Source organism: Marmota marmota, unplaced genomic scaffold (assembly GCF_001458135.2).
Source record: "Marmota marmota marmota unplaced genomic scaffold, marMar, whole genome shotgun sequence".
Taxonomy (NCBI): domain Eukaryota; kingdom Metazoa; phylum Chordata; class Mammalia; order Rodentia; family Sciuridae; genus Marmota; species Marmota marmota.
The window spans coordinates 6,935,433-6,958,530 of NW_025999891.1; the positions used below are offsets into that span (position 1 = coordinate 6,935,433).

The 23,098-nt window shown below is 41.4% G+C and overlaps 1 protein-coding gene across 1 annotated transcript in view; it reads right to left on the reverse strand.

Annotated features, from left to right (window-relative positions):
• Positions 1–23,098, reverse strand: part of Myo1d (myosin ID) — a 314,007-nt gene that overhangs the window by 106,688 nt on the left and 184,221 nt on the right. Inside the window, exons 18-20 of the mRNA XM_015501192.2 lie at positions 21,916–22,060; positions 21,315–21,419; positions 14,051–14,164 (exon numbers count right to left, since the gene is read on the reverse strand). Coding sequence (XP_015356678.1) covers positions 14,051–14,164; positions 21,315–21,419; positions 21,916–22,060 — 364 coding nt within the window. The remainder of the gene's footprint in view (positions 1–14,050; positions 14,165–21,314; positions 21,420–21,915; positions 22,061–23,098) is intronic.

Genomic DNA, 23,098 nt, shown 5'->3' on the forward strand with positions numbered 1-23,098 from the left:
AAAAAAAGAATTTAAAAAAAAATTAATTAATTAATTTAAATAAGGAACACTTCAGAAATTTCTTTTGTCTTCTCTCCATTTCTGGGGCTTCTATGTCCACTGGGATTATTCCAAAAGCTCTTGAGGTAGCATTTATTTCACCACCTCTTCCCATTTTAGTCCATTCACGGTACTGCTCTCAGGATTAGCTTCCTAAAAACAGGTCTCATTATGCTACTTATGCTACATTGTTACTTCGATACTAACTATGTTACTCTGCATTGCCAAAAGCAGCAGGTCACACGCCCCCTTCAAGAATTTGAAGAAAACTACCAGTGCAGAAAAATGTACAAGTGTTGGCACATACTTATGAATCCCTGCAATCTCCCCTTGTCCAGAAAAGTCATTTCCACTCCTTCTTTTTTTTTTTTATTAAATATTTATTTTTAGTTTTCGGTGGACACAACATCTTTATTTTATTTTTATGTGGTGCTGAGGATCGAACCCAGTGCTGCGCACATGCCAGGCGAGCGCGCTACCGCTTGAGCCACATCCCCAGCCCTCCACCCCTTCTCTGTACCTTCTCAAAGTACTTCCTGTGTATCTTTGTTTTAGCATTTAATAAATTATACTTATTAATGATGGGTTCCTGGGCTGGGGATGTGGCTCAAGCGGTAGCAAGCTCGCCTGGCATGTGTGCGGCCCGGGTTCGATCCTCAGCACCACGTACAAACAAAGATGTTGTGTCTGCCGAAAACTAAATAAATAAATATTAAAAAAAAAAAAAAATGATGGGTTCCTGTTGCTCAAGCCACTTAGTCCGTGGTTCTTGTTACAGCAGCCCAAGCTGACCAAGACAGTCTCTGTCCTAGAATGTCCTCTAGTTGACTGTCTATAAGGCCACTCCATTCTATATTCTTCAGACCCCTAGGTGAAACCTGTTTGAGACTGAGCTCATTCCACTCTCTCTGCTTCTTTTCCTACATTTCCAATCCTGATCAGAAACTCTTGCCACCATCTACCCAGGGGTCTAGAAAGCAGCTTATGGGTTCAGTCTCTTTCCTCAATGCTCAAAGCCTGTTATCTGCTTTTGAATCCCCCCAGCTCCCCAACTTGCCTCTCATTCCTGTCCTTGCTTGAGTTCAGATCCTTGTGACTCCTTAACAGGTTACTACAGCAGTCTCTTGACAGTTTTTCCAGTCTCTAGTCTTGACCCCTCCAATTTGTCCATCAACACCCATTTACTGAGCACCTACTGTATGGCAGGAAGTGTTCTGGGGATGAGAGTCTGACCCTTGGAGCCAGACTGTGAATAACTGTATGGTGAGATGGGAGGTGAGGAAGTCCACGGAGAAGAATGGGTAGTGGGATCAAGGCATGGAGATAGATGGACTGGAACTGGGGGTGTCATTCTAGACAACCTCTGCATGGTTACACTTGAGCAGATATCTGAATGGAGGAAGTCACTTAGTTCCCCAGGAAGGGCACACACCCACAGAATAAGCAGCAACAGGGAGGGCCTCGGGGGCTGACTTCATCCTACTCCTCGAATTTCGATGGCACAGGATGGCCAGTTTGCAAGGGGCTTTAGAGCAGCTTACAGTTATTGAGTACTGCATTATGGGACAAGAACTAGATCTGGACCTTACCTGCATTATATCAGACTTACTTACATGCACCTCCTTTCAGGATTCAACATTCCACAGCGGCGGGGCGGGGCGGGGGTACCACTGTTAAAACAGGGCATGAATTCCACAACTGCCCATGTGCTTCCACACACCCTAACCCCTGTGTCCCCAGACCCCTCTGGGATGAGATTTCTCTTCTTTCCTTTACCATCCTGTAGTGTAATGATGTTCAAATGCAATATAGGATGCTTTTACAACTCCAGGAGCTTTGAGAAGGGCCATGAGGTGGGATGGCAAGGGCAGGAGGGGGCAGAGGAGGAAAGGGAGATGCTGGAGGCAGCTTCCCAAGAAGCAAAATGACTGCCCCCTCCGCAAGCCAGTGGAGGATCCTGACCTGGTCAGCTTTGCTGTTTCTACTGGACACTCTGCCATAATGGCACACTATTAAGACGTCTCTGTTTAGATACAATTCCAACAACATGAAAAATTTTAAATGTCTATTATTTAGAAAATTGGGTTCTCCCTGTAGAGCAGCAGGACATTGTTATAACAATTTTGTGTAAAGAATGTTTGTTCTGGACCTAGTCAATAACAAACTCACTCACTCCTTCACCTGATGCCTGTGAGTTCAGAACCAGGGTAGGCACCTCCCAGGGACTGGGATGGGGAGGAGAATCAAGTAAGAATGTATGCAGATGTCCATGACAAGGGATGAAAATCACTGAACAGCAAGGAGTTTCTCTTGCACTGCTCTGGTCTAAGGAAAACCTTCTGATGAGACTGTCCTCACATGTTAAAAAAACAATGGCCAATGACTATAAGATGATTTGATTTTTGATACAGACCATGAGATCATGAGGCTTTCTAGGGAAAAAAAAAACAAACCAAACACATCTTCCCTCTCTCCCTATGTCTTAGTTAATTTAGACTGCTGCTACAAATCACAAACTATGTGGTTTATAAATACCACAAATGTACTTCTCATAGTTTTGGACATTCATCCAAGATCAGGGCGCCAGGAGGGTGCAAGAGGGCACTCCTGGAGACTCTGGTATAAGATTCCTAATCTCATTCAAGACTGTCAGCTTGGGGCTTAGGATCTCAATGTAGGAATTTTGGAGGGACACGTTCAGACCACAGTGCGTCTTACAATGATCATGATATGGTAGGATTAAATCATCTAATAAATGTCTGGCATTAGGTACACGACCAATGTTGATTTTGTTATCTTTTTCTTTAACACAAGATTTAGTTTCATGGGTTGTTCTTCATTAAAACTTGCAGCAGGCAGCAGGGGTTGGGTGCTAAGCCAAAAAGATGGGGAGGTGAAGCCCAGCTCCACTCCCACGAGCTGTGGCCTTGGGTGGGTTGCTTCACCTTTCTGAGCAGCAGCTTCCAAGAGGCATCGAGATGCCGCACCTCCGAGGCTGCCAGGGTGTCAATGTGAGGCAGACACTGTGCTGCCCTGCCACTGCGCTCCCTGCCTCTCCCATGGGTCTGCGAGACCACATGGTGTACGCCTGAGCTACTGGTGTCCACCAAGTGCATAGCACAGAGAAGCTGCTCAAGAATATTTAAAGCACAGGAGAGGGCTCTGACAGGGCAGATGGACAAGAAGCCTATTACTGCCTCTGCCCAGAGGCATCTATTTTTGCACATGCAGAGATCAGTTTGCACGTTCATCTCTGTATAGGGCTTTGTTTTAAAAGGATGTTGCTTCTAGCAATCTGATAAACAAGATAGTATTGTATTTATTCCCTTATTCTTTGGTGTGTGTCTTTAACAAGATAGCTTTGTAAAGGAGTCATAAATTGGCCCTAATGATTGTTGCTTCCAGACATGGCTTTGACACATCTTTTAAATTTGAAATCAAATGCCAAGCAACATATTGGTGAAAATGGGCCCTACCTTGTGTCTATAGGCACAACGTTTGACATTATTATTGGCTTGGTTTTGCTACTGTTTATCATAAGCAGTGGCCTCTAACCAGGATGACAGAAGGCATTTACTTCCGAACAGGAGTCAGGAAAACAATGGATAGGGGAGGTCTGAAACTTTGACTTCTTTCTTTATTGTTAACAATAACAAAAGAAAATATAGGAGAGAACATGGCTTAGATGTCACATTTTTAGGTATTTAAAATAACATGGCTCACTCAAAATCCAAGGATAAAATCAGTGAATGCTAAAAAAGGATAAGGAGAGTACAAAGATTGTTTCGCTGCCAAAGCCATCAGAGTTAAAAAAAAAATCTTGAAAAATTAAACTGAAACCTTAACATCTGTATTTTTCCAAATTTCTTTGAAATATAGGCATCATTCCCCCCACTCCCCCCACAAGAACAGGGTTTTCCTATTTCATTCATAGGTGCTTTCTTTACTACCAAGCTACATCCCCAGTCTCTATTAAAAGTAGAAAAAAATAGAGTATTGCTTAGTTGCCCAGACTGGCCTTGAACAAGTGATCCTCCTATCTTAGCTTCCAGAGTAGAGGGTGCTACAGGTGAGTACCACCGCACCCAACTCAATATCTAATTTTGCTAAGCAACGTTCTTTGTTATCACAGGCAGAAAACATAAACGTTTGCACAAGATGTTCAAAATAATACAGCTCCCAGGACCTGCCAAGAATTAATTAGGAAGGTAAAATTTATTACCTAAATAAATAAATAAAACCTGAGTGCCACTTAGGGCCCCACAGTAAGGGATTGTACGGTTTCTATTAAAGAGGACTAATAAATACCGTTTAAAGGCTTGAGGGAGGGCCGAGAGGGGAGAAGGGGAGCGCAGCACACCCGCTCAGGCGGTGCCAGACGTCAGCTGACTGCCTCGGTTGGGTTGCCATGGAAACGCCTTCCCCTGGGATGCTGCCAGGAGGGGAGGGTGCTCTAGAAATGGTCGTGGGGAGGCGCGGATGGATTTCAGCAGGGCTCACCCCGGTACACATTACAAGGACAATCCATCTTCACGCGGAGCATCTTTCTGGCCAGTCATGTCAAGTGGAATAATAAAGCTGGAAGCCTGGCATAATCACGATCCCTTCGCCCCTCCGAAACGGCACATGGGTTCAGATAATTGTCTCTCCTCTCCCCCTTGCTAGCTTTGTGTTTTCCACAGAACTGAAGGAGGATGTGGGTAATTAACTGGCGGCTTCCTTAGCCATCAAGCTCACAATGATAAAAAGGAACTATATCAAAACTGCATTAACGGGCAGAGTCGAACGTCCCTCACACCAGCCCATCAGGCAAAACCAACACACTGGTGACAAAGGAAGGGTAAGGATCCCAGCTGAGGCCGTTTACACAGTCTCCCTCAAAAGCAGAGAGCAGACTTTATGTTTATGCAAATTAAACTCAAATCTTGGCACGCGCTCAGAGAGCACTGATTTGGGTGCGCCGATGTCCACACGAACCCCAGGGGCGCAAGTGCACCTGTTCAAGCGACTTCCTCAGCTGCAGGCAGCAATCTTCTCCCCAACTTAGGGTGATCTCTAGGATGATTCCCAGAGTCAGAAAGGTTGTGATCGAAGTACAGTCCCAGGGCTAATTATGCTGGTAACTTGTCGCCTTTGTTCTCCAGACCAAGCCCCAGTAACGGTGTCTCTCAGCTTTACAAACATTCAAATTCTGACCCACTGCCCCCTGGGAAAATTTTAACCTTTGGTAACAAATGTATCGGAACTAATGCTTTAATTTGATATTGCAATTTATAAATACAGTGTAGAGAGTGACTCAAAGGGGAAGATACTAATTTGACAGTAACACAGATCCCAGCTGGCTGAAACCCTAACCTGGGTATGCAGTATCTGTACATAGTAAGTCACTCAGCTACTAAAGGAGTCTCCTGTAACTTGAATATTTCATTCTCAGATTGCTGTTCACTTTTATTTGACCATGGCATTTGTGAGGACAATATTTACTGAAAATATTCTTGAAAGCCTGCCATGATTTCCTATTTTTATCTTGTTTATGGAAAGCGACTGGAAGCATCATTAAATGATAAATTGATCGGATAATTCTTGCTAATAGGAGGGGGGGAGGTGTCAAATTTATCTTTTTAATTATATTTGCTTAGGTTTACATAAAGATCAGTCTTTTCTCTCCAAAGCACAAGCCAATAGAGGATGGAGAGATGGTTCTTACAGTTAAAAGACTGAGACCTACTATGTACTGAGACATATTATTAGATAATATAAAAATACCTATTAAAACTTATATGGACACAAATTTTCATATCAGTTGGGTAAATATCTAGGGGCACAACTGCTAGGTTATATGACAGAAATAAAACAAAAAAGGGTTGGGGATATAGCTCGGTGGTAGAGTGCTTGCCTGACATGCACAAGCCCCAGGTTTGTCCGCAGGACCTCAAACAACAACTACAACTACAACAACAAAAAAACAAACGCACAATATGAAATACTGGTGAGTCTGTGAAGCAATAGGAACAGCCACTTTGGAAGGCAATGAGCAGTTTTTACAAAGCTAAATACAGTCTTATCACATGGCCTAGCAATTGAGCCCCTAGGTATTTACCCAACTGATTTGAAAACTTGTGTCCATATAAAAATCCTGTGTGCAGCAGTAGTGCACACCTGTAATCCCAACCACGGGACACTGAGGCAAGAGGATTGCAAGTTCAAGGCCAGCCTCTGCAAAAGTGAAGCTTTAAGCAACTCAGTGAGACCTGTCTTCAAATAAAATACAAAATAGGCTGAGGATGTGGTTCAGTGATTGAGTGCCCCTGAATTCAATCCCTGATACCCACCCCCCCAAAAAAAATCCTGCATGCAAATGTTTATGGTATCTTTAGTCATAATTGTCCCAAACTGGAAGCAACCAAGATGCCCTTCCACAGTGATTGATAAACTATGATACCACCATATAATGGAACACTATTCATTGATTAAAAAACATGAGCTATCAACCATAGAGAGACTTGGAGAAGCCTTAAAAGTGCATTACTGAGAGAAGTTGATCTGAAAAGGCTATATACTACATAATGCTGGTGATATGACATTCTAGAAAAGGCACAACTTATAGAGATAGGAAAATGATCAGTGGTTCTTAGGGGTTGGGGGAATGAGGGGAAAGAAGAATAGATTATGCACAGGGGATTTTAAAAGAAGTACCACCATTCTGTATGATATGATAACTGTAGACACGTGATGTTGTTTGTCAAAACCCCCAGAACTTTATGGTATAAAGAGTGAACTTCGGGGCTGGGGTTGTGGCTCAGCGATAGAGCACCCACCTAGCCTGTGTGACGCCCTGGGTTCCATCCTCAGCACCACACAAAAATAAATAAAATAAAGGTATTGTGTGCAACTACAACTGAAAAATAAATATTAAAAAAAGAGTGAACTTCAATGTGGGGAACCTAAAAAAATACTACTAATAAAGGAGGTTGGGAGATTCCAGGAGGGAATGCAGAATGTGACAAGAGAATGTATGTTAAAAGGTAGAAACAACCCCCTAGAGAGGGTGGGAGGGAAAGGTGCTGCTGGGTAACTTTGGAAGTGCCTGCAGCAGTGTGCTCTGGCTGAAGGGGCACAGTCTAATGCTGCTACCTGTGCATGCTAAGTGAACCACCAGGTAAACGGAGTGGATGGTGGGAGCCAATGTGGACTGGGGATTTGGAGATAAGCAAGAAGAGGCAGCTAGAATGACCCATGTGGTAATGAACAGGAGATTATCAGTGTAAATGGAGGTTTACTTAATATAGGTATAACCACATGTAAAATATTTATAAATGTGTGTATATACACAGATTTTGTATACACATACATACAAACACAGAATTTGAATATATATACACATATATTTTTGTGCTGTACCAGCTGAGGGGGTCTCAAAGAGATGAAACCCCAGTAGCAAAAAGCACAGTGCTCAGATTCTGGGTTTCAAATACCTTCTCTAATAAAAGAAAGCAGGGCTCCTTGAAGAAATGGCTCACTCTAGGACCGTGACAGGAAATATACAAGATGGGTTCTCAGCGATCTTGTAGTGCCAGAAAGTCAGGAAGAACTCAAGGAACAAATAAAAACAATTCCACATTCAGGCATGTTAAAGGAGCACAGGAGTCAACTGCAAGAACTTCCAATGCCCCAAACTGGAACAACTTGATCAACAAAATAAACAAGGTAGTACTAGCTTATAACTCAAAGTATAAAATAAATATTTGTGAACACACACCTTATAAATTTCCATTTCTGTGGTAATTAAAAAGAATGCTACCAGCTGGGTGCAGTGGCACACGCCTGTAATCCCAGCAATTCAGGAGGCTCAGGCAGGAGGATTCCAAGTTCAAGGCCAGCCTCAGCAATTTAGCAAAGCCCTAAGCAACTTAGTGAGGCTGTCTTGAGATTAAATAAATAAGTACATAAGTCACTCTTAACATAAAATTGTAATATTTAGTGTATTTTCAAAAATTACATTTAAGAATGAAGGCAGTTATGCCATCAACTAAAAGAGTTAGAGAAAGAACAATCTAAAGAATTGAGAAGAAAAAAAAAATAAGAGCAGAGGGGAAAGAACAGATAACAAAATCAATAACACAGACTCTAGCAAAACTCATCTTTGGAGAAATGGGGAAAACTATATATGGTCCATATTAGGAACATATAGAGTGACAGAATAACTAAGGTACAACTGGGGCTCTTCACGCACGTCCTCCTGAAGGTCGCCACGTGTCAGCAGGCCGTCCTCCCCTAAGTCAAGTCCCCGCTGCAGTTACGGCTGCTAGCCCTAGGAACAGCCAAGGCTGCTTCCCTGCCCGAGGGTGTGTGGGCAGCTTTCTTTGGGAGATCTGAGAACCAACTCTACGATCACGTTCCCTGGGCTGTATGTCCAGATCTCCTCCGGGCTCCACCCTTTGCCTCATCTGCTTTGCTTTCCTCTTTGTTGCTCCTCCATCAATAGCGTTGTTCTTCCTCCTCCTTCTCCCCTTTTTTTTTTGAGGATTAACAAGATACTGCAGTGCACAGACCCCGGGAGACAGCCTGCACCACCACCAGATCCAGCTCCTGAACCTTTCCAGCCCTGGCGGGCTCTTCTCTCCCTGCTCAAGCCTGTGTCTTTCCTGCTCCTTCTGCCTGAAGTGCTTTCCCACCAAGTAAACAGTTCATTGCTAAGCTCCTTTGTCTCTGCCTAAATGTTCACTTCTCAGGGAGGCCCAATCCCCCTACATAAGATTATAACACTGTACACATTCTGCATCTTCTTTCCTGATTTGACTTTTTACCTTATCATCTTCTTTGGACTGTGTGTGTGTGTACATATACGTACATACAAATAAATACACACACACATCATAGATTTGCTTTCCCCTGTTGGAATGTAAACTCCATGAGGGCAGCAATTGTGACTGTTTTGCCACCTCTATGTCCCTCATACCTATGTGGCTGGCATATAATGAGCACTCAGTAATCATGTGAATGAACAGTGTAGTTATTGAAAGTGTGATTAGACAATGGTGTAAAGCTGCTTAAAGTCCCAAAGGAAGGAAGGTAATTTTCTAGCAGGTGTAACTTAAAAATACTCCCTTCCTCTGAGAAGTGTCTGTTCAGTTCCTTGGCTCATTTATTGATTGGGTTATTTTTTTTTTTTTTGGTGTTTAAATTTTTGAGTTCTTTATATATACTAGAGATTAGTGCTCTATCTGATGTGTGTGCGGTAAAAATTTGCTCCCAAAATGTAGGCTCTCTATTCACTTCACTGATTGTTTCTTTTGCTGAGAAGAAGCTTTTTAGTTTGAAATCCATCCCATTTATTGATTTTTATTTTAATTCTTGTGCTATAGAAGTCTTATTAAGGAAGTTGGGGCCCCATTATGGATCAGCCTCCTTACATCAGAGAAAACATTCAGCATTTGTTTTTTTGGGATTGACTAACTTCACTTAGTATATTATCTAACTCCATCCATTTACCTGCAAATGCCAAGATTTTATTCTTTTAATGTTGAATAATTCCCTTATGTATATATGCTACATTTTTTTAATCCATTCATCTACTGAAGGGCTAGGTTGGTTCTATAGTTTAGCTATTATGAATTGTGCTGCTATAAACATTGATGTGGCTGTATCCCTGTAGTATGCTGTTTTTAAGTTCTTTGGGTATAGACCGAGGAGTGGGATAGCTGGGTCAAATGGTGGTTCCATTCCCAGTTTTCCAAGGAATCTCCATACTGCTTTCCATATTGGCTGCACCAATTTGCAGTCCCACCAGCAATGTAGGGTTGTGCCTTTTTCCCCACATCCTCGCCAACACTTATTGTTGTTTGTGTTTTTAATAGCTGCCATTCTGACTGGAGTGAGATGAAATCTTAGAGTAGCTTTGATTTTCATTTCTCTAATTGCTAGAGATGTTGTACATTTTTTCATATATTTGTTAAGCATGGGATGATTAGATGAACTCTAGATAGGGCAAAGGGGTGGAAGGGGAAGGGAGGGGGGATGGGGATAGAAAAAAGATGGTAGAATGAGATAGACATCATTACCATAAGTACATGTATAAAGATACAAATGGTGTGACTGTACTTTGTGTATAATCAGAGATATGAAAAATTGTGCTCTATATGTGTACTATGAATTGCAATGCATTCTGCTGTCATATATAACAAATTAGAATGAAAAAAGAATAGGGGGCTGGGGTTGTGGCTCGGTGGTAGAGCACTTGACTAGCATGTGTGAGGCACTGGGTTTGATTCTTAGTACCACATATAAATAAATGAATAAAATAAAGGTCCATCAATATCTAAAACAATATTTTAAAAAAAGAATAAAAAAGAATAATTCAACTAATAAAACAAAACAAACAACAACAGCAAAAAACCACTCCCTCCCACCCACCTTCTATTGGAAGTCCTTTAAATCTCTATTCATTACAACTCAAGATCAGGCACCAGAGGCTGCAGGACACAAGTGCCAGAGGGGCTGCAGTTGGTTCCACATCTCAGGGTGGGGCAAAGGCAGCTCTCCTCAGCAGGGATGAAGCAGTGACAAACTACCTCTGGTGACCTGTGGGGGACAGCTGATATGTCCATTAAAGTTGAGCAGCTGGGGCACTTAGTTGCTGCTGATTACAGAAGCTCAATGAGTAAGGAGATACAAGAATAGTGGAACTCACTAGGTATTTTTATGGCGCGCTAGGAAAGCAATAGTCCTATGTTGCCTGGCTGGAGGCAGTAAAGAAAGTAGAGGGAACCACCCATGCTGGGAATTCTTGGCACAATTTTAGGTCCCTGTTTGACTGGGATCCTGACAACTGGAATGGAGGTGGCTGGCAAGAGTCCAGGAAGTTAAAAATGCCTGATGAATCTGCCTATTTGAAGCACTTTGCTCCCAGTATTCCTTTCCCCTAGGGAAACCTAACAATAGTCAGCATGATCTGTGACCAAGATTCAAATGTGGCTCAGGCCTTGGGATGACAATCAAAACTAGTAGAGGAAGATGATCAGTTAGGCCCAAAATGAATTATAGGAATTATCCATGTCATACTAGAAAAAGTCAGGAAAGGCTACGCATAGATTTGCAAGTGTTTGACAAGGAACAAAAGTACAGATTTGGATCACGCAGAACCAGTTGCTATGGTGAGGCTTCATCTGAAACTCGGTGTATGATGCGCTACTGCAGGATGAACGGTGAATGGCTGGCTGGAGCGGCTGATTCCAACCTGAGCCCAGGGCTGACCTGTGCTGTCTGGCAAGAAAGAGGTGACGGCTAATGGAAAGACAAAGACGCAGAGACAGAAAGAGCAACTGAGAGGCTACAGGATAACATGCTCCTGCAGAGCTGCCTTGAAACCTGAATGGCCACCCTTCCTGGGTTTCCAGGAGATTCTAAACATGGCGTCCTCCCATCATTCATGACCTTATGGATCTGAAGGGAAATTAGAGCTGATTAGCACATTAAAAGAGAGATGAGAAAATGGAGGACCACAGGAATCCTACTTTTTATTGTTTCCTTTGGTGATTCTTTTCCTCACCATTTAACTGGATATTCTTGAATAATCTGCCCCCCTTCTCCCTCGAGATTAATAATTTCTGCCTCAAATTGTAAGTGATCTGCTCTTACATTTTAATCCTAAGTGAATTCCTTTCTACTCTATAGTATCAGAATTCCAATTATGTATGGAACGAATACTTGTCAGTTTTACCCATTATGAAACTCAGCTTGCAAACTTGAAATTGCTTTCCTCCTCCCCTCCCAGCCTCTCCAGCACCATTATTATTATTATCATTTTTTCCTTTTGGTACCAGGAATTGAACTCAAGGACACTCAACCACTGAGCCACATCCCCAGCCCTTTTGTGTGCTTTATTTAGAGACAGGGTTTTACTGAGTTGTTTAGGGCCTTGCTAAGCTGCTGAGGCTGGCTTTGAACTTGTGATCCTCTTGCCTCAGCTTCTTGAGCTGCTGGGATTTCAGCTGTGTGCCACTGTGCCTGGCCTTAAAAGGTTCTTTATCTTAAACTTTGTTTTTAATTTGAAATTATTTCAATTGTGTAGAAAAGTCTAAAGAACAATATAATAAACATCCATGTCCCTATCATTCAGACTTAATGTTTTGCAGTATTTGCTTCAGCTTAAAAAAAAAATACAGAAACAGTTAGAAGTCCCCTCTCCCATCCAAATCACTCCCTCCTTGGAACTTGCCACTCTTCTGACATTAGTTCCTTCCAGAAGCAGACCCTAAGGAGCCAGCCGATGAGTTTGAGAGGCTGATATGGGAAGTGCAGGGACAGTGACAAGGGAAAGGGAGGTGGTTCAGGGAGCCGAGGACATGGGCTTTGGGCTGCTGCAGGGCAGCTCTGGGGAATCATCTTGGCCAGTGAGTATGGAGCGGGAGCATCACACTCCTGCCCTGACTCACTGCGTGGCTGGGCACCCAGCCTTTCTGTGGGAGGGCAGCTTGGGTGCTGGCCGAGGGTTGCCTTCTACAAAGACATTGGGCTTCTGGAAATCAGGCTGCATGCACAAAAATGGTACAGGAATATGAAGGAGGGTGTCGGAGCTCTGAGAGCACTTGCATCAAAGTGCCCTATCCCACCAACACCACATTTACTAGAGTAGTTAAGTATTATTTTAATGATATTTTATGTTATTAGTGTAATTAGAGATAGTGATGATGACGATAGTGGTGGTGACAGGAAACAGTGACTATTAGTACAAACCAGTCAAGGTGAAAAAGAAAGATAATTTTGGAAAATAATTTGAGTTCAAAATATTGTTCAACTATTCATTGAATTTATACCATGTGCCTGATGGATTTCTTCCTAACAGAAATGCAGGGAAAATAAATAAAACTCATACCACAATTTATTTTTCTTTGACTTCACACTTCATTGGACACAATATGGGTTGTTTCCCTCGCCCTCCTCCATCTCCCACCCTGAGACTGCAGGTTATTGGGCTTACCCAGGGTTGGACTGTAAGAATACAGTCTTTGCCAAGAAGACTACACACAGTCAAGCACCTCGCAAAGTCACCTTATTCTTGGCTGCAACCCCCTGGCCGCCTATTAACAAGGAGCAGGGTGCATGTGGGAAGGGTTGAGAGGGTGACACAACAAGGGCGTGTCCCAGACCCCCACCAGGGCCTTCTGTCATTCAGCAAAGCCAGGAATAGTTTGACTTCTTTGTTTCTTATGACCAAAGGACCCCTGGTATACCAAAATAAAACTACAGAACAGTAATGTTTCCTGTTCCCTTTTGCAGAGATCAAAGGAATTTAAAATGCTCTCCATACACTCTTTATAGATCTTAGCACTGGACAAACCGACTTCCTCTGTTAAACTAGAAGACAGAGAAATCACTTGACACACAAACAGACCCAGGAATCCTGTAGAATCTTTCTGAAGAACCAGAATAGTTACGAAAACAACGAACCCAACAATCTCATACTGAGATTCAAGGCAAAAATTCCATGTTCAGATAAAAAATGATTTCAGAATTTGAAAACCCTCAGGATACAGTGAACAATAGTGGGTTTGGACCAGAGATCTCACAATCGGCAAACAGGGGCATGTAAACTATATTGGTGAGAACTTTCAGAAGCTGCTTATGTTTTATATTTTAAAGAGCAGTAATATTTTCACAAAGTAATTCCCTGCTGTTTTTCTATTTGATTCCATTTCCATAAAAAAACAAGCCTTTTAAAAATAAGAAAACATATTATGCACCAGCACAATCAAGCAGTAAGCAGAATTAGTAATAAAGATCCCGCAGATCCATATTCCTTACACTTTTTATAAAATGCCTTTGTTAATCCACTGGGAACTTTGGATCATGCCTATGGAAAATTGAGCATTTGTCTAAAATGCAAGATTGGAGTAAAACGTCAGGAACACAAAGGCAACCGCTCCCTGGGGCTCCAGAGAGCAGAGGGGGCAGTCTGTGGGCCTACCGGTGGCCCATGGGCACCAGTGTGGAGAGAGCACAGAGTACTTACATTGTATAGAGGGATAGTCTTCATCACCTTGTACTGTTTAGTGGGATCCATTTTATACAGGTGACGGTCAGTGACAAAAATGGCTCGGTCTTCCACCTTACTAAATCGATTCACCTGTAAGAAAACAAACCAATATAGCATAGTATGTCACCAAGAATCAAATCAAGCTATCTGTGTGGAAACGTCAAGGGGCAGAGGTGACTAACCGTGAAGACAAACCCTTTAACAGATGGGTATCATGTGTGGCCACTCCACGGGATGCAACAGGGAACGCAAAAGAATGGCAGTTTCTAGATGCATGGAATTTAGCAACTGAAGATTTACAGTGTAACAGGGAAAACAAGAGAAACACAGAATTCAAAGACTAAAATATGTAAACCCAGATACCATCAACAAGGTGAAAAAACAAACCCATGCAAGTAGAGAAAATTTTTGCAAATCATTTAACTGATAAGGGACTTCTATGTAGAATAAACAAAAAGCAAATATAGTCCAATAATTAGAAGACAGCCCAATTTATATAAAGCAATGACATGAAGCCCTTGGTTATAATATGAAGTGGAGACCAGTATAAGGGGGTAAGATGAATAAGAAACTAATAAGTGAAAATAAATTCATATGATAATATAAAGAAAATAAAATTAGATAATGAGATTGGGAGAAAATATACATGTATGAGTATATATATATATGGGTTCTTCTGTAGGGTGCTAGGTTATTAGATAGAGGGTCAGCGAATGCCCCCATCTGCAGGTAAATATTTTCCTAAGAGATGAAACTAACCACAGAACATTTTAACTTCTTTCAATCTTAGACTAAGCAGTAGTATTTTAAATGAGGTACCTAGCACTAAAAATGCCACTTAATAACACTGAAATGCCAAGTTTCTCAGTGACTAGAAGGAAAAGCAAACAAAACAAAATCAGACAAAAACAAATAGCCCTCCCCTAGCTGACCAGGAGGCGGAGCTGTGGTGTAGCATCCCCTGCCCTCCTCCTAAATCCTTACTTCCAAGATGCCAACAAGGAAGTTGGAGATTGACTTGAAAACACAGAGCACTACAGTGAGAACTCGGCTGACTGAATTAGGATGGCAGGATGCTGACTGAATTAGGATGGCAGGATGGGACGCGCAGGGTTTACTGATAGGAGAAGGACAGAGTGAACAGGAATTCAAATCTGAGTTTGAGGTATAGTCAATCTTTCTCTCTGCCTTATAGTTTTAGAAATCAGCCAATTCTCTAAATACTCCCTTTATAACCAGAGCATATTTTCCAGTCAATTTGACAAAAAAAAAAAAAATGGTGTCTGTAATTAAGAGTAAAATAGAGTCTAGGTGGTAAATTGTTATGGCTCTTGGTAAACAGCCTCACACAGCCTCCATTTTTGCCATAACAGAGGATGGGCACTTCTTGAAAGCCTTGCAATGAGGCAAGGTAGAGCACTGCCGGGCTGCTTGGCACCACACGGGCCTTGTGTGGGACTCTCCAAAAAGGAAGGGTTCCATGGCCCACTTGGTTTGAGAAACAATTGTTCAGCAAGGTTTTCTTAATCACAACCAAGGCCACCACAAGGATAATTCATTACCTAGGCACATATTAAGTGCTCTGAGAATTTTGCGTTTAAACAGCAGTTTAACCCAGTGTTTCCAAATTGCATTTACCCACGTTGGAGAACACTGATCCTCATCTGCAGTGGAATATGTAGAATAGAGAATATCTAAAATAGAATCTGAACGATAAGCAAAAGGTATGCTCCTCATCTTTTGTGGAATCATATTGAGAAATATGTGAATGTGATGCAAAAGAATATGATTAAAAAAACCCTGCTGCATAATTTCACAAGGTCATTCCAGGGTCAAACCAAAACGGCCATGTTTCCTTTTCCATGATATGTCCAAGAATTAATCTGAAAAGCATTAACAGAACCTCACAGGCAGCAACTGTATCAAAGTTCTGTTAAGAAAGATTTTATATATATATAATTTTAAAAAATATTTTTAAAGTTGTTGATGGGCCTTTATTTTATTTGCTTATTTATATGTGGTGCTGGGAATCAGAACACAGTGCCTCACACGTACAAGGCAAGCGTTCTACTGCTGAGCTACAACTCCAGCTCCAAGATTGTATTTTTTATATGCAGAAAATATAATTTCTAAAAAGGACACATTTATCTTCCATTTCAGCAACTTAAATCATCCTTATAGCATGACTCTAGTGAAGGGCATTGTATAACAATGTAAAAGCTTTAAGTCTCACAACTTAGCTGTACCAAAACAGCAAAGAGAATTACTCCACATACATATGTGAATTCCAAACTTAGGACAAGTATGGCACAGGAACACTGTTTTTATACCACTTAAATCATAAAGTAATAGAAAAAGAGGTCCAAAGACTCGGTACTAAAAGATCTCATATTGTTTCTTCTATCCAAAGCTAAAATCATCGACCCAAGGAAAAACATCTCTAACATCCTGCTTTTTTCTAAACACTTCAAGTGATCTGTTTATAGGTTTACTTAGTACCCCAGGGGCCAGAGAGAATGCTTCCCTGGAGAGTCAGACCAGAGAGGACACATACCCAGAGAGTATGGGTGAGAGAAGCTATTTGCCAAAGTCTCTCACCTTAAAGGAGGTTTTATAACTCCAGTTAATGGAAAGTGGCTGTTTCAAAAAGAAAGCATAAAGAAGAGGGCTCTGCTGAAGTCATATTGAGCTTGCCTTGGTGTATCTTTGGGATTGAAGAGCTCTAAAGAGGACATTATCTAAGCTACACTGTGAAGAAAGAGTATTTTGTATTGAACTTAGCAATTCAAGAACATGACAAAACATTTTCATTTTCAGTTTTTATCCAGCAGAACCCAGGATAAAATTGTCAGACATTAAGCTGTCCTTGCTGGAAGGAGGCACATTAGGCTTTTCTGGGGTGAAATACCTAATTTTCAAAATTGTCCAACTCTCTTTGATCAATTGTTCTGATTATTATTTTGACTGCCTGGAGATCTTGATACTAGAAAAGATGTATGCTAGATACTGGCTATAAGGACTCACTAAAATGGTACACTCCTTGGTTAACATTCATAAACTGGCATCATGTCTTATATTTTTCATGTGGGTGTGTGAATCTTGTTGGCAAAAGTCTTTTCTTGATTGTCTCATTAACTCTAGGTACACTTCATAAAAAGAGTTTCTCGATTTCTGTGTTCAAATCTGGACTCAGCTGTGGTAACCACTCTGAGATATTACCAGTAATCTCTTCTTGATGACATTTTAGTCTAACTTTAAAACTGGGTGCTCTATGATTTATTAAAAAACCTATATAAGCTTGTGGCAATAAGAAATATATAGTTTGAATATCCCATATCCAAAATGCTTGGGACCAGAAGTGTTTCAGATCTGGGGAGTTCTTCAGATTTTGGAATATTTGCATAGACTTTATTGGTTGAGCATCCTTAATCCAGAATTCCAAAATATGAAACATTTTTGAGTATAGTGCTGGTACTCAAAACATTTCAGATTCCATATTATTTCAGATTTTGAATTTTTGAATTAAGGATGCTCAGTCTGCATTAAGTTTTTGTCTGGGTTCTGATATAGAGCTTGCAAAACCCTTGCAAAACTAAATGTATATATATATGTATATATATTTAGTTGTCTCAGTGCCACATAAAATATAGAATTATATTTTGTTATAATATTTAGTCTTCGCCCTAGGTTTCTGACAAGAGCTTCTAAGACCTTTAGAATCTCTAGAGTGATGAGTGTTTTTTGTCTGCTAACAAAATGACTAGTGACTGGGGGCTCCTAGTTTCAGGATGGGGACTGGTTGCCAAAAAGACCAAGGCATGATTACAGGGTTGAAACTTTTAATAGCCTCCCTAAGCACCTTCAGAGAGAGAAGAGGGGCTGGGGTTGGGGACAAAGTTAATTACCATTAGGCAATGATTTAATCAATCATGCCTATGTAATGAGGAGGCTCCATGAAAGCTAAGCTGTTGGGTTTGGAGAGTTTCCCATTTAGTGAACATCTCCACAGGCCCAGAGGGCACAATTTTTCCTTTTAATTGTGGTGTTTTGACCACTGGCACTTAATGTGATTGTCCATATGGTTAGGTTTAAATCCACCACTTTTCAATTTGTTCTGTATTTTTCCTATTTACTCTTTGTCTCCTTTATTCCCTTTCCTACATTTTCCAACTTATTTTATATTGAGATTTTAGAAAATGATTGTTTCATTTCATCATCTCCTTTTTTGACTCATTAGTTATAGCTTTGTTTTGCTATTTTAGTGGTTCTAGAGTTTGTGGAATACATTTATAATATACAACAATTTACTGATATATTATATCAATTCAGGTGTGATATAAAAATCTTACAACAGTTTATTTCCATTTCTCTTTCATTCTGCCTGACATTCCCTGCAGTGCACATCTGCAGATTTGTCTAAAAAAAGGTTTTATTTCACTTTGATTTTTGGAAGATACATTTGCTGGGTATAGAATTCTCGGTTAGCAGGTTGGGTCCATGCCCACAGTACTGTGTAGATTTTGCTCCATTATCTTTCCACTTGCGTTAGTTCTGATCAGATACTGAATGTACCTTTATCTCTGTTGCTCTATGCCTTTTTCTCTTTATTACTGGTATTGAGCAATCTGATCTCAGGATACTTTGATATAATTTAGTTTTTTGTGCTTTGGGATATGTTCAGCCTCTTGGTTACATGCATTTATGTTTTACATCAAATTCAGAAAAATGTCAGCAATTATTTTTTAAATTAAAAAAATTCCCCCTTTCTCCCTCAGGGACTGAAAATGTACTTATATAAGGTCACATGAAATTGCCTAAGAGCTTCCTGATGTGTTGTTTTCTTAATTTTGATGAGTAATTTCTCTAATTTTGGGTAGTTTTATTGTTATACTTTTTTTTTCTTTTTTTTTTTTTGAGACAGAGTCTCACTAAGTTGCTCAGATTGGCCTCCAACTTGCCATCTTCCTGCCCCAGCCTCCCAAATCACTGAGATGAGAGGTGCGCTCCACCATGTCCAGCTTGCAAGTTTGAGGCTAGCCTCAGCAACTTAGTGAGGCCCTAAGCAATGGAGTTTTGAGACCCTGTTTCAAACAATAAAAAGGGCTGGGGATGTGGCTTAGCAGTTAGGCACTCCTGGGTTTAAACGCCAGTAGGAAAAAAAAAAAAGAATATATATATGTATGTGTGTGTGTGTGTGTACATATATTTCTATGAACATTTTTGAGTTCTGCTTTTGGATGCTGTTAGATTCTTTCCAGTTGTGCTTTTAAGATTTGTTCCGTAGGATAGGAGCAGTGTTTACTCAGGGTTAATTATTCCCTTGTGTGTATTCTACTGATGCCCCCGCATCTGAGGTTTTCCAGCCTTGAGTAGTTTCCTTGTCTACATGTCTGATCAGTACTCAGCGGGATATGAAAAGTGGACTTTGGAATGTTCTCTCCCTGCAGCTCTCTCTTCTCCAGCATGCTGCTCTGCAAATCTAGCTGCCGTGGTCTCTCTCAGCTCTCAGCTCTGTGTTTTCAGTTAGGGAATCTCTGGGCTCTATCGTGGCTCCCCTACTCGGGGCAGACTGGAGAGCCCCTCAGGCAATAACTGGCTAACTATAGCTTACCTCACTTTTTCTTCTATTTTCGGGGTCACTATCTTTCCTTGATTGATGTCCACCATCTTAAAAACCATTGTTTCACATTTTTTTTTTTAATATTTATTTTTTAGTTTTCGGTGGACACACATCTTTATTTTATTTTTATGTGGTGCTGAGGATAGAACCCAGCGCCCCGCGCATGCCAGGCGAGCCTGCTACCTCCTGAGCCACATCCCCAGTCCCAAGTTTCACATTTTTTGATGCCCTTTCCCTTCCACATATATCCATTTCCCATTCATATAAATAGCTACATTGTATTCTATTGTGTACGCTTATAATTTATTAATTCAATCATTTATTGATGTAGTTTTATCTCTCCATTTTTTTTGCATTACAATGTAAAAACTCAAATATCTATCTCCTTTGGATATCTGTGCAAATATATTTGTAGAGAAAGATCCTGGTTTATGGAGCTTTTGGAGTAAGAAGTATGGACATTTTACATTTCAACGGATACTGCCAAATTGTCCACTCAGAAGAATGTGTCTAATATTCCTACAACAGTGTTTCCCTAAAGCTTGTGAACTGCAATCAACAGTTTAAAGTTTGCCAAGCTTACAATCTAAAAACTATATTTCATTTCTGATCTGAATAATACTGTAATTATACATTTTTGAACATTTGAAACAAAGCACCTGTAAAGTCACCTAAACTTGTTGGATTTTTGTTATGAGGCAATTCTTTCATAATTAAAGAAAATTCCTCCTTTGGCTAGTGCCATATTTATGTTGACAACTCTTCTTGTATCAATCTAGGCAACAGTTTTCTCTTTCTCTACTTTTGCAGAACTGGAGATTGAACCCAGAAGTGCTTTACCATTGAACTACATCCCCCAGTCCCTTTTTTCTTCTTTTGAGACAAGGTCTTACTAAGTTACTGAGGCTGGCCTCAAACTTGCAATCCTCCTGCCTTGGCCTTCTGAGTCAGGGGACTATAGGTATGCACCACTGTGCCTGGATAGGCAGTAGTATTTCTTAAATTCATTTCATCAATATTTTAAAAGTTATTTGGATCATTTTACAAAATGCCCTTTTAAAATTATTTCAATGTCTTCTCTACTCTTCTAAACAAATACTTTGACTGTGTCCCTTTCCTTCCACTTCTCAACTTCCACTTCCAGCCACCATCATCTTCAGGCTGGTGACAGCCCACGTGTTCCACTTCAGATGAGCAAACACACTCACAGTATATCAGGGTTTACTCCATCCTCCAAACCTTGGTGTGACCGCCTCCTCTTTTCCAAATTATGTTCTTCCTCCCCCAACCCTGCTTTTGTTTTTATGTGTAATAATACATGTGTAGAAAGTGCTGAAGGACCACCAGATACAGGTCTGCGGGGGCTATGAAAGCTCTGAGTGCCCTGAAAGGTATGTCCCTGGCCTAGAGCAGATTTCCCAACCTGCTCCAAGGAGAAATGGCTGTCAAAAGTCTTTACGTCCCTGTGACATTCCAACATGCCTCGGCACAGCCAGGCACAGCCCCCTGGTGCTGCGGCCTGGCACACAAGGGTTGTATCTCATTGCAGGTCTACTTTAGTGAGTGTCACCAGAGTCTTGACTTTTCTTCCCAAGACAGTCTGTTTCAAGCTTGCCTTACCTTACGGACGTGACAGGAAAAGAGGACGTTCATGTATTTGTCCTTCCGTTTCAGTTCATTAGCAACAGGGACGAACGTGCCTGAGGTCTGAGGTGTATCCGGCTTCTGAAAGAAACAAGAAAACCTTGACACAAGAATGCTTAGTACCGTAGATGCCACGGCCACCGGTTAGCACGTGGCTCTGTAACTATTCTCATGTGGAGTTTCACAGGTGTACTTTTTATCTCTTCAACCCAGATGATAGGCTAGTAAAGGTCCCATAAAACGTTTAAATTAAAATGTAGCTTTGGAATAAATTAACAGAAAGGTGGTAATTAAAAATAGTTGCTGAATAACTCAAGGGAAGTTTTCGATTTTCAAAGCCGGGTTCTAGAGTGTACCTAATCCATATGGAACAAAACGGAGAGCCCTTTTAAAAGCAGGGATGACATCAAACACTGTACATTAAGAAGCAATAAAATCCTTTAACTTAGCACCTGTCCCAGAAATTATTAAGTTTCTGAAAGTGTTTTATTATCCTTCATATACATTCTTGAGGAAAAATTCTTCTTCCTTTGTAAAGGGAGCAGGAGTAGAGTCCACGCTGTTCTCCTGGACTTACCGAAGCAAGATAGTTGCCCTCCCAGGCCCTCTGGAGCCCAAGGTCAGCCCTCTGACCCTTCAACATTTCCATGGCTGCGACCTTTGCCCTGACTTGGGGCAGGTCGGAAGCAGGTATGCTCTTGATGAGCTGGGCTGCTCTCCATCTACAAGGAAATAAACCAGAGAGACTTCAGAAACACAATCCCATTCATTCTCAAAAATAACTTCAGCTGCCATTAAGTAAATGAAACCAAAGCACTTGCAAACTAGACTAAAAAAGAATAAAAATGTTCCCAAAATGTATATAGAAGTTTATAAAACACCCAGTTTTATGCAAAGATTTTCTAAAGCTTCCTTTGTTGTTTGTGTGCTTTAAAAGCAACCAGAACTGTGACCCATGAGCTCCAGTAATACAAGTTGAGCATCCCTAATCCCCAAATCAGACATCTGAAATGCTCTGGAACCCAGAACTTCTTGAATACAACTCAATCAGTAAAGTCTGTGCAAATACTTCAAAGTCTGTAAAAACCTCCGAATTTAAACATTCCTGGTCCCAGGCATTTCTGACAAGGGATACTCAAGTAGGGTTCACAGGGCACCAGACGTATGGAGTCACCATTCATTCACTGAAGTGCTTCCAAGGCACCCACTGAACTCCAGGCACTGTTCTAGGCAGGGGAGGCATAGCAACAAGCCGAACTGACAGAAGTCCTTTCTAACACGTGCCTATACGGTAGAGTGGAGTGACAGGCTCAGACACTAGGCAAGTGGACATACAGCATGTGTGAGGGGCAGCCCTGCAGGACCAGGCGAGCAGGGCAGGTAGAGCCATGAAGGAAGGACCGCCAGTGGTGGTGCCTACACAGAACGTATGGCGGGGGCACCTCTGATGGGGACAGAAGAGCAGAGGCCACGGAAGCGAGGGAGCCAGCCATATGCACAGCTGAGCAGGTGTGTTTCAGGAAGAGGAGAACATGGCAGGTGCCAAGGCTGGGAGACGGGTCTGCTTGGCGGGTCAGAGGTGCAGCCAGGATCCTGTAAAGCTGGAGAGGCCTGAGGTGGGGGAGTCGGGAGAGGGAGAACAGACCAGAATCCACTGAACCAGGAGACGGTTATCAGGACTTTGGCCTTTCATCTGAATGAAAAGACACTGGGAGGTTCTGAACAAAGAAGGGACGTGACCTGACTGGCACTGTAATAGG